Source organism: Drosophila biarmipes, chromosome 3R (genome assembly GCF_025231255.1).
Source record: "Drosophila biarmipes strain raj3 chromosome 3R, RU_DBia_V1.1, whole genome shotgun sequence".
Taxonomy (NCBI): domain Eukaryota; kingdom Metazoa; phylum Arthropoda; class Insecta; order Diptera; family Drosophilidae; genus Drosophila; species Drosophila biarmipes.
In genome coordinates this window covers 3,738,806-3,751,088 of record NC_066616.1, presented here as the reverse complement: position 1 = coordinate 3,751,088, position 12,283 = coordinate 3,738,806, and the positions used below count along the sequence as shown (strand labels likewise).

The window sequence follows — 12,283 nt, the reverse complement described above, 5'->3', positions numbered from 1 at the left end:
TTATGGACGTTATAGTAGGCTGAAACAAATTTGCGCTGCCTCAGACCCCAAAATCTGTGAGCTTAGTCCGAGCATTGTAGTTTTTATCAAACAACAAGAAAGAAAGTTAACTTCGGCAAACCGAAGTTTTCTTACTCTTGCAGTTAGTAACACCATGTGAAATTTTTAAGGACTGGTTCTAACTTCAGTGATATTAAACAAAATTTTTTGTTCTTTTTTTCAGACCATTTTTTTTACATCTATATGTTAGAGTAGTCCGATTTTTATTAAATTTAACTCGAAATTCTTAAAAATATAATTCCCAATAATATAAGATAATATGCCAAAAAGTTCCAAAGCTATAATTTGTTTCAAATTATTTTCCTACCAATTTTCCAAACGTTCCTATGACAGCTAAATGATATAGTCGTCCGATTTTGATAAAATTTAATTTGATTTCCAAGCTTAGAAGGTTATATGTTAAAAAACACCAAAGATATAATTTTTTTATATTTTCCGACTAATTTTCCGATTGTTTATATGGCAGCAATATGATATAGTCTTCCGATTTTCATAAAATTTATTTCGAAATTCAAAACAAATAAAAATTTGTATTTCCAAGCTTAGGAAGTTATATGATAAAAAACACCGAAGATATAATTATACCCGTTACTCGTAAAGTAAAAGATTCGTCAGAAGGTATGTAACAGGTAAAAGGAAGCGTTTTCGAATCCATAAAGTATATATATTCTTGATCAGGATCAAAAGCCGGGTCGATCTAGCCATGTATGAACGCATCTGCTGAAAAAGCCGGTAGGTGGCGCTCTAAAATATCGCTTTGCTGCTGATATATAAGCATTTCAGTATCCTTTCGCTTCCTTAAGCTGAGTAACGGGTATCCGATAGTCGAGGCACCCGCCTTGTTAGTTCATCGGCTATATATAGTAGTTGTCTTCGCACACTCCCTGGTCCAATTCGGTACTAAGTGTACTGTCGTGCACAGTGATAGTTTCCTACTCTACTTGCAAAGGGTATAATACATTTTTGAATTTATTCACTTTAAATTTAGTGAGAATTGAATTTATGGTATTAACAAAATCGTCTTATACCTGATGTGATTCCTACCTTACCTTATTTCAAAACATATATTGAGTTTGACTACCAAAATGTATTTGTGTGTAACAATTGAAATCATTCCATACTTGATATTCCCATCAATTTAGGGTTTTATCGAGATCTGAATTTTACATATGAAGTCAAAATTATGTTTTTTGTGCAAGGGCATAGTAAATAAATAAAATGATTAATAAGAACTACTGGATCCCTGCAAAGGCTTACAGACCAGAAAGTGAGTTAGCCAAGAAAAATATCTGGCATAAAGGCTTTACGCCGACCTACGAGAATGAGGAGCCCCGAATGGGACTAATTTTATCCTGGCATTACGGAAGGCAGTGGCTAGAAGAGCGCACCTTCCATGGAAAAGAGACAAAGAAAAAGATAAAGACAAGAGCCAAGTTTATTCCCCCGGCCTACAGCAGTTGGCTAGAGAAACGCAAATTAAATAAGACAAGACTACAGCTGCTGAGATCCTGATTTAGCTAGTTCCTGTTATTGATTTAATCTATTTTTCATTTAAGCTAGTTTTCATAAATTTATTATATAACACTGAGAAAATCTAAAAAAAAATAAAATTGGTGTCTAATTGCGTAAAATAAGACTAAGGCGGTCTGGCCATTTGTGGACGTTAGAGTGGGTTTGACCAACTTTTTTTTAGAAGCCCAGGAATCTGCGTATACCATTTTTCTATAAGAGTAACGGGTATAACAAAAAGTGCGTCGATTGTCAGATACCAGGTATTGTAAAGCGCCACATGTTTGCGATTTTCAAATTGCCGTCAAAGGGTGCTAGAGTGGGCTTGGAAAACGTTTATATAAGATCAATAGATAGATATTAACGCCTCGTTATATATCAGTTTCAAAAAACAAGTTGATCTTCAAATTTCCGAGATTACAGCGTTCACACAGACAGACGGACGGACTTTACATTTTTGATTGGGATCCTCTGGTTGCCTGGTTGCCCTGGCTCATTATAGTAGACTGGGAACTGCCACAGAAACCTCTTTTTCGGTATTGATAAAAACTACTTTTTTTCCGAAAAAAATGCAAAGCCATTTTGGGACAAACATTTCTGTAAGAGTTGTAAATACAGAAATATGTGTTAGTTTATCATAATTGTATAATTTTACAACAATACTTTTGCTTCGAATGAGAGTCAGCAACACGCACGTGTAGTTTGATTGGTCTCCTTCAAAGTCAGGTCTAAGTTGGCCTTCACACATCAGCCACAAAACTACAGTGCCTGGCAGACACGACAAGTAAACCCTCATTAAAACAGTTCCACACGAAGATGATTTCTAAGGTCAAAACGTGGAGCCGTTCACCGCTGGTTCCGGCCAGAGATCACGGGTCGGCGATCCTTCCGCCGGCAGATCGGCCGGAACCCATTCCGGAACCGTGCGAGGAGAAGCCGGTGATGGGCTGGCTGCTCGGCTGGGAGTACGGAAGGAAGTGGCTGGAGAGGCGCGAGGACATCCAGAGGCACCGGAACATGGTCAGCAAGTTCGGCAGGATTCCGCCCGATTTTGGCTGGTGGCTCAACCAGCGCAGACCGCTCTTTGTGCGCCAACAGCGATACCGGACCAAGGCCGGACCTCGTCCCCGGAAGCAGATCACAGCTTTCGAGGTATCCAAGCAGAGGCGTGAGGCACAAAATCGCAAGCTCATGAAGAGTCAGGCAAAATCTCAGTAGAATGCCAGAAGATAGATTTTATTGTGTGGCCTGGGCATAAGTATAGAGCCATTACCCCTTACCCCAAAACTAGGACCAAATTAAGAAGCCGATTTCGACATCGCAGAAAATATACAATGCCATTCGCAGTACAAACACTCCGTCCAGATCAGTTCCTAATAAAATGATAATATATAATAAATAGTATTATTATAAATAATACAAATAATACATACATAAAAAATTCAAACTCTCGAAATGATAAGTTATTGGTTTCAGTTTTTTGCCTCATCTAACGAATAATGTACTATATGGCTATAAACGGCCTTAAAAACGTGTCTTCCGCCAGTTCACAAGCCTTAAGCTCATTTTAAGTCCATTTAGTCCTGAAATATACATGAGAGTTACAACTTTAAGGTATATTTAGCCAAGTTTAACAAACTGTAGACCATTGTTTCTTTAACTAATCTGCAAAACGGACTATTCGCTCCACGTATACTTTTTATCTCTTTTGTACTCCTTTTAACTGAATTTTGGGTATCTAAGAATCGTGCCACTCTGCTACAGCATTCCTTTTATACCTGTTACTCATAAAGAAAAGGGGTATTCTAGATTTGTCGAAAAGTATGTAACAGGTAGATGAAAGCGTTTCCGACCCCATAAAGCATATATATTCTTGATCAGGATCACTAGCCGAGTTGATCTAGCCACGTCTGTCCGTCCGTCTGTCCGTATGAACGCTAAGATCTCGCCAACTATAAGAGCTAGAAGAGTCGGACCTGACATGCAGATTCCAGGGCTTCCACGATGCGCAATCCGCGAAAATCTGAAGCGCCCACAGTTTTTATGATAGAAACAAAATTTTAACTGAAATGTGTTGGTATCATCAATACCTATAAACTGCCACGCCCACAAACGGCTTAAGCGTCTGTCTGCCGCCACCACAACAACTACTGAAATAGCCGATAGGTGGCGCCCTAAAATATAGCTTTGCTGCTTATATATCTTACCTTAAGCTGAGTAACGGGTATCTGATAGTCGTGACACTCGACTATAGCGTTCTTCCTTGTTTTTCTAATTCGATTATCGCAAGATCGTATCAAAACGATCACCAAATGTTGAAAGCTTTTAAAAAATAAACAAATATTAGACTGCATAATAAAGCAAGCCGCATTCGTTCTCTAATCCGTCATTCATCCTCCAGTTTTCGGAGATGCCAGTAGGCTTTTATTGTTTATTGTTTTCCTACTGTTTGCAGGACGAGGTCGCGACGTAGGCACTGAAAAACAAAAGCGCAGCGTCCCAGAAACCCTCGCAAATTCATTTGTTTTCTGTTCCGCTTGCCCTGTGGAAATTCCAGCCAGTCAAACAATGGATCTTACTCTACGTGAACTATATACACACATATATTCAAAAGTCATAATCATCACCGTCGTTGAAGCTTAATCGTCATTAGAGGACGGGTAAGTGAACAATTGGCCTGGCCCGACTCAAGGTCCATGAACATAACCGTGCGGCTATACATATTCTTTATTTGCATTTCCACCTCATTAACTTGCGCACACACATCTAACTATGCAGATCAGTGACATTATTTGTTCTGGTGGCTTTTGGTCTTTATTATTGTATTTCCCTTTTGGCGCGAAAACATTGCTGAAATATATTTGTAAGGGCGTGCTCTTTTGCCCACCGTCAACTGTGCAGTTAAGTTCGTCTTTTTTTAAAAATAGTTTTCAATCTTTTAGTCTATTAAAAAATGTTTTTTTATATATTTACAGCTCTTTATTTGTTTTATACTTGAACACAGTTTGGTGTTGTAGGAATATCATTTAAGCCCAGCGTAAATAATGGGAGATTTTGTCTTTAGACATTAAAAACGTTTATAAAAACAAGAGCAAATGCTGCAGTCGATGGCATCGACAATAAAATACCAATTACTCCTCAAAAAGGAGTGAAAGGGTTGAAGTTTTGCTTCAGCCAATATGTTTCTCTTATACTAAAGCACATACTTTTCTAAATTTTTTGGATTACAAATTCAAGTTAATAAATGCAGACCTCTAAATCTTATAGCTGCCAAAGAAAGGACCGAAAAATAAATGTTTAAATAATACAGACACCGTTATATTTTGTTTTCGAAAAACAAAACGGCAGTAAATTTAAATGGCGCAATAAATTAACATTTCTGTATTTATTGTTTAGTTTCTTGTAAAAGCATTTTTAATGTTAGGAATGTTACATTTTCATGGATAACTAAAACCCATAGATTTTCCCTCAACTCCATCATTAAGTGGCATATACCAGACCTGTATACTTTTAACAAAATTCTAGCATCGTATTATTTCGAAAACAGATGAAAATGCTTCATACTGTGATGTAGTTTTCTGCTCATAAATTAATGAGAACGAATAATGGTCTTGATGATGTTTCCATAAGAAAGAGTAAAATCAAGACAGCTGAAAAAAGCTGTGAAACCTTGATACAACATTAAGTAAGCGGGATCATAATGGAAATGGAAACTTAAATTGAAAATGAAGACCAAACCCAATTCGGATTGCGTAAAATAACATTAAAGAATACTAAAAAAATATACATTTTGTAATATTTCCAAATAAAATACGTTACATTACAAAATGTTGTTACGTAAAATATGTAGGTATACACCCTACATGGGCCGTTTTTTTACAATACCGAGCACCTTTTTTAAGTTGACAATTTTGATTTTCCTGAAACTCTCTTTACATATTCGAAAAATAAGTTAACTCGTGTATCAGGATTTAGGGGAAAAAATGTTTTTTTTTTAGTTAGAGTTTTTTAATTTTTTCTAAAAAAAGCTAGTTTTCAAAAAGTACCCTCTGTTTGCAAGTCTATATCTCCATCTGTAGTTATCCGATTAATTTCACGTCTTTTGCATAAAACCCTCTGGAATCTCTACTTTTTAAATACATTTTTTTAACCGACAAAATGGTGAATTTTTTAAAAACAAAAAAAAAGTTTAAGAAAATTATAAAATTATAAAAGAAAATTTAAAAAATTTGGAAAAAAGATTAAAAAAACGATGACTTTTAAAGGCACTTTATCCTTTCACTGCTTTATACCAAAAACAAGGGAGAACGCTATAGTAGAGTGCCTCGACTATCAGATACCCGTTACTCAGCTTAAGGGAGTAAAATGATAATGAAGATATATACGTAGAAAAGCTACCATTGTGGGCGTTAGAGTGGACGTGGCACCTTTTTTTTGGTGAGTCCATAGGTATTAATGAGACAAATAAATTTCAGTTAAAAGTTTGTTCCTATCATAAAAACTGTAAGCGCTACGTTTTGGCCATTTGTGGACGTTAGAGTGGGCGTGGCACCCCTCTGAAACAAACTTGCATTGCGTAGGAAGCCCAGGAATCTGCATGCCAAGTATGAATATTCTAGTTATTATAGTTTCCGAGATCTCAGCGTTCATACGGACGGACGGGCAGACGGACATGGCTAGATCGAATCGGCTAGTGATCCTAATAATATATATACATTATGGGGTCGGAAACGCTTCGTTCTACCTGTTACATACTTTCCGACGAGTCTAGTATACCCCTTTACTCTACGAGTAACGAATTTGTATAATAAATTTAGTAAATATATTAAGAAAAAACATACAAAAAAAAATAAACTCAATTACAAATTTAGAATTGGTAAAATAAATACTCTTTTGATCTTAATTAAATATATTTTCTTTTTTATTTATAAATTATCAATAGTTGTTTAAATAACTCAGAAACGCGGTAGGGTTCTAATGAGAGCGAGGGAGATGGCTGTTAAATATATTAGATGGCGCATTTCATGAAATTTGATATCTTAAAAACAAAAAAAAGGTCTCCAACATATAAAAAAAATAAAAAATTAAGAAAAAAATTTTGATGTTTAAAAATTAGAGGTTTCAGAGGATTTTATGCAAAACACATGAAATCAATTGAAGATGGAGATAAAGACTGGCAAACAGAGCGTACTTTTTAAAAACTAGCTTTTTTACAAACTTTAAAAAATTCGAACTAAAAAAATAATTTTTTTCTCTCAAATCCCGATACACATATTTACTTATGTTCCGAATGATATACGTGAAAAAAGTTTCAGGCAAATCAAAAAAGTGACATTTTTTTGACAAATTCGATTGGCACACATGTGACGATCATACCTGTGTGCGAGGACAAGTACTATATATGTATAGCCGCAGAAATGAAATCTACCATGATGGTAGCAAGTGACACACCAATCAAAAGGAATCGCAGAAATATTTGTCCCTTGTTTGTGGGTTTTATTTTATGAATTAGCTTGAGAAAGAATTGCCCCACTCTACCACTAGTTTAGCGGGAAATCAACAAAAAGACCAGAAATAAGTGGCTTACCATTTCTAAACAACTAATGCGAGAGTCGTGATATGTCTCTTCAAAGACAAATACTTTTAAACTGAAATTTTCGAATATAATAAATTTAGAATTAGAGTTTTTTAACCAGTTTCGACTAGTATCTCAAAATTGAATCGAACTATTTCTCTTTAAATTTTAAATCTTATAGCCCTTAAGGTTAGTCAACTTTTGATATATAACAGTGTTTGTCATAAATTAAGCGATCAAAAGAGCAACCCCTTTCTCTTCAGTATAAAAGCATTAGATTGCCTACTTAAATGCCCAAAACTATGCAACAGTAATTTGATGTAATTATTTTTCGATATATTTTTTAATTAAAATTAAAGTTAAAGTTATTTTATTAACTAAAACTTGTTAAAGATAAATTATTAAAAGCCCGAAAAATTGTATGTTATGCTTTTACCAAACCTTATATATCAGTATTACAGCAAAAGCGAATGGAAATCCCATTTTATAACTGGTTTTTGAGGAAGAAAGCTAACTTCAGCAAGCCGAAGTTTCTATACCCTTGCAGGTTGTTCCCGTGGTGCGCGTGATCGCCACGACCTCACGACAAAAGTACTGATATCAACTTTTGTGACGAAATACATTTTCTTAATTTTTTTTACTTTCGGCAGGCTGCTATTTAATATGCCTATTTGAGTTTTAAATACCTTTCTAACGACATATAGCACAAGCCGTATCCTTAGGGAGAGGACCAAAATGAATATCCGAAGTAGTCCCCTTCTAGGAATCCATTAGGAATAGGAACTGAAGTAGCAATCGAATTTGTGGTTGAATGGCCAATGAGAAACCGCAAAAACTAATTACGTCGCCAAAACAGCAACGGATAAAAACAAAATGGCCGGCCGTTGCCGGAGCGGAAATGGGTTTTCTTTGTGTGTTGACCACAGAACAGATGCTGATTATGGAGATAATTAATATGGCTAATTAAACAGGCAAATGCAATTCAGAAATTCAGAATTGCACTGCCAGGCAAGCACCACTGAGAGAAGGGCGCGGAACGGGCTCAGAAAACAAGCGAAATTTCAACGGCTCCTGCCACATAAAAGCCAATTAATTATTTTTATGGCTACTCCGGACCAAGAGCCAACTCCGCCAACGGAAGCCAACAGCCAACGTCTCGGCTCTCTCCTTTCCCCGGGCCCCGGATAATAAAAAATTATGGCCTGCGATTTGGCTCACTCGAATGAAGCGAAACAACCGAAAATGCAGAACAAAACACAGTGCGCCACTGACCAGGCCAAAACCCCGCCCCATCCCCTCGCCCACCGCAAGGCACACCGGGTCCTCGAAAAAAGGAAAATCCTGCTCCCATGCAAGGGCCAAAAAGATGGCGCCGTGCTGTGTACAAAATTGATCAGTGGATTCCCTGCCGTTTGAACTATGACGCGATATGTCATCATATTTTCTCGTTGCAGTTGAAGGGACGGCAGGGGAGTGGCCGGGCGAAGGGCAGAGGGCGGGGCGTGGAATTCATGTGCCCCTTGTTTGCCATGCATATTTCTCACTACGCCAAACCTTTGTGCACTGCGCAAGGCCGCAACTAAATTGCATTGCCACACAAAGAAAAAAGTGGGAATCTCCACCACGATTTCGGAACGCACATCCTCAAAAAAGAGTATTCTTGTTACGGAAAAGGATACTTAAGAAATTAGAATTAGAAGCTCTGTAAATCACTGCGAATCACTTTCCAAAATCTTGTATATCCTTTTCCCAAATATGTTGTTTGTTTTGATATTTGACTAATATTTCATGTGTTTTTTTCTGTGCACAGACCCTTGTCTTCGGGGTTCCCTTCTATTGGTCGTCTTGCACATAACAGTTGGGCTGAACAACATTTATTGCCTGGGCACCGCAAAATCAATTTCGACCCCAACGTTATTTAGCCTTTGTTTTGCATTTTTCGGAGGCGCCCCAAACCGCGAATGGAAGTCGTTCAGGGCCAATCCCACTGCCTCTTCTGATGGCCCTTTCTCCTCTCATTTTATTGGCCAAGGCAGGCGCCTCAGTAATGGCCGTCGCCCCTCAGCAAAAGCCCATTGCCCTGGCTTTTTTGTTCTTGCTGAGTTCGGTACTCGTTTTCAGTCGGGTTTTGTAAGAATTTTTGAATTGTATGTGGCTTTCTTGGGAGAATCTCTATTTTTAAAGGTTTAGTGGATATTAAGTGGAAAGAAGTTTTTGGCTAAAACTGAAGGGTTTACAATTATTGGCTAAAATGTATTGGCTACCCTAAAATCTAAAAGACACCTGTTGGAATTGGGCATTTCTTTTTTAGTTCAAAACTGTGTCGGCCACAGGTTTAAAGCAAGAATATGAGTTTGAACCGAAGCGTTTTGGATTCGTTATATAGCTGTTATACATATGTATATCCTCATCTCCTTTTAGCCTAGTAAAGGGTATCCGATACCCGAGGCAATCGTTGTCGCTTGTTTTTTTTTAGAGCTTGTAGGTCCGAACAAAGCTTGGCTCTTTGAAATATCCATATATTTTGTAGTTTCCAATTGTCGACTTCCCATTTTCTCGACTGCCCTGGCTAGTTCATTAAAAACTTCATTACCCGAGGAGGCAAATCAATTTTGATTTACTCGGAGCACCAACAGACGGTCGGAGCATATATCAATACGTTCGCCCCCATAGCGACTATCCCCCTGGATTTCTCGTCTTGTCCCCCTTCGCCCGGAAAGCCCTCAAAAGGAGAATCTCTTTTGGGGGGCTGCTGCCAGAGCTGAAAAACGAAACGTTCCATCACCCGCAAGAGTGTTGATGATGGAAAGTGTCCCACTGTGCGGCCACAAAACAACGGCGAAAATAGGAAGGGAAATAACAAAAACATCGGGAAGAGAAGATAGAAAGAATGCCCAAATACAATGGGCTATATAGAATGCCTGAGTGTCGAGCGAGCCCCAGCAACAATAAACGCTAATAATGCTTAATCAATGTTACACTTTACAACAATACGAAAAAGGGGAACAAGGAGAAACGAAGGGCCCAAACGAGTTCAACTTCATTTGTGCAATGATTTATGGTTTTTTCATTACTGAAAAAACCTCTTCACACCTGTGGAAAATATGTTAGGGCAAAATTAAATGTAATTGAAATCACTCGGAATCGCCAGTATCAGTCTGCCATGTATTTTCCAAGCATCTTAATCGATTTTCGATTTTCCCCGAGAGACAGGAATTGAACAAATTGTTGAAAACAATGCGCGGAATTTGTTGCTTACAAATTTCGTTATTGCCCTCGGTGCTCGGTTCATTTGCGTTGCGCATTTCAATAATCATTTATCTTATGGGATCGCGTCGATTATAAACACCAGCGGGCCAAGATAATAAATTTTCTTCATTGCCGAAACTAGCTTCATTATGGGCAGGTAAAAGTTTTCCTTCAAAGTTCCTTATATTGTTTAAAATACTATATCATGATATATTCCGTTTTGGGCAAGAAAATCATTTTATACCATTTACGCGTAAGTTAAAAGGGTATTATAAATTCGTCAAGAGTATGCAAGCGGTAAAAGGAACCGCGCTATTAACCCCATTAAGTATATATTCCTAACCAAGATCACTAGCCGACTCGACGCCGAGATCTCGGAGACTATAAGAGCTAGAATGTTGGGACTCTTGACCGTCCTGCGGAGTCTAAATTTGTATCAGCAAGGTGTCACGCCCACTCCAACGCCCCCAACGCTGAAGCACGATTAGCGCCGCATTATTAAGCATTTTGTAAAAATCTAAATGAGATTTTCTTTTCATTATAAATAGTCATCACTGTGGATGGCAGTCCACGTAGTGACAAAGCGCACCAGGAGGGTGTGCGAAGGCGACTACTTTGTATACATACACGAAGAAATAAAAATCTACAGTAATCGTCCCATTTTTTCAAGTGACACATCAATCGAAAGGTATTGCAAAAACTAAAAGAATTGCATACCAAGATTTAAGAGCAATCAATTGGTGTCGAAGATTTATTTTGTTTGTTAGTTTGTCTCAAAACTTTATTTAAAAGTCCTGAAAATTCTAGACGATGTTAAACAGCTTAGTATAAAAACATTAGTTCTACCACTTTTGAAAAACACTAGCTGGTTCGGCGAGAACACAGCTATAAATAGCTACATATTGTATACCCGTAACTTGTGAAGTACTGAAGCTACAGGCTTGTGCTTAATGGCGTTAGAAAGGTATTTCGAAATATACTCTTCTATATACGCTTTTTAAACATGATTTGCATACCACCGTTTAAAAATTATGGTCCACAGTTTTTTTATATTCGATTCTTTTAACTTTTTTTCTGATTTTTCAAAAACGGCTCTAACGATTTCAAATAAAATGTTTAGTGTATAGCCCTTTAGATTCCTCAACTTTTGGTATGTCACACATTCTTGTATACACTTTCTACATTTTTTACATTCGGCACGTTGCAACTCAATATGTTGTGCTAGCAAAAACAGCCATTGCTACAAATGTCCAACCCTAGAGAGCGCATTCAAGAATTTAAATAATCAACTGATTCATGAAAAAGTGCCGTGAAAGTTGAAAATAGAAAACGTAGTAAATTAAAGCTGTTGGGGTCATTGGGATATTAAGGCCCCTTTTCTTAGAGTAATTGTATTCTTACTGCTGCCAATGCTTCTTTAGATGGTTAACCTCAAAGATTTTAGACCACTTTTCAAATTAAAAACGTTTTTTGGGTTCCGCTAGTTTGGCGGAATAGCTACATTTCGTACGCCCGAAGGCTAGAGACTTTTAATGTATGTGGCTTAAATAGTAATTTAAATAACATGTACGCCTTCCTTAGGTGATTTGTCCGTCCATCTGTTCTTATTTAAAAACTGAGCAGTGGGATTTAGCAAACTAGGGATTCCACGCCCACACAAACGCTCGTACCACTTTCCACCGCCCACATTTTTGAATTTTTTTATCGAGAAAATTAAATTTCTTGCATTGTAATGTACCTATGTACTATTTATTATTTAATGTTTACAGCCCAATCAGATTAAAAGGCTTTGCATTGTCGGTAACGCGACCACCAAATGCCAAGAGCCGCCTTGTTTTAAAAACTGCCAGCTTCTTATGGGTTTTCTGACAGTCTGTTGTTTTACGAGTT

At 37.4% G+C, this 12,283-nt stretch overlaps 2 protein-coding genes across 2 annotated transcripts; both read left to right on the top strand.

Moving 5' to 3' along the window:
* The first annotated feature begins 1,161 nt into the window (after positions 1 to 1,161).
* On the top strand, positions 1,162 to 1,681 carry LOC108032884 (uncharacterized). Its single transcript, XM_017106909.3, has one exon. It carries the CDS (start codon positions 1,279 to 1,281, stop codon positions 1,570 to 1,572), a length of 294 nt encoding a protein of 97 aa, XP_016962398.1. The 5' UTR covers positions 1,162 to 1,278; the 3' UTR covers positions 1,573 to 1,681.
* Positions 1,682 to 2,268: 587 nt separating this feature from the next.
* On the top strand, positions 2,269 to 3,010 carry LOC108032875 (uncharacterized). Its single transcript, XM_017106876.3, has one exon. The coding sequence runs from the start codon at positions 2,386 to 2,388 to the stop codon at positions 2,785 to 2,787; it is 402 nt and encodes a 133-aa protein (XP_016962365.1). The 5' UTR covers positions 2,269 to 2,385; the 3' UTR covers positions 2,788 to 3,010.
* The last annotated feature ends 9,273 nt before the right edge of the window (positions 3,011 to 12,283 follow it).

Excerpts from the sequence above, each read along its gene's own strand:
- LOC108032884 (XM_017106909.3), top strand. The coding sequence starts at position 1,279 with ATGATTAATAAGAACTACTGGATCCCTGCAAAGGCTTACAGACCAGAA.
- LOC108032875 (XM_017106876.3), top strand. The coding sequence starts at position 2,386 with ATGATTTCTAAGGTCAAAACGTGGAGCCGTTCACCGCTGGTTCCGGCC.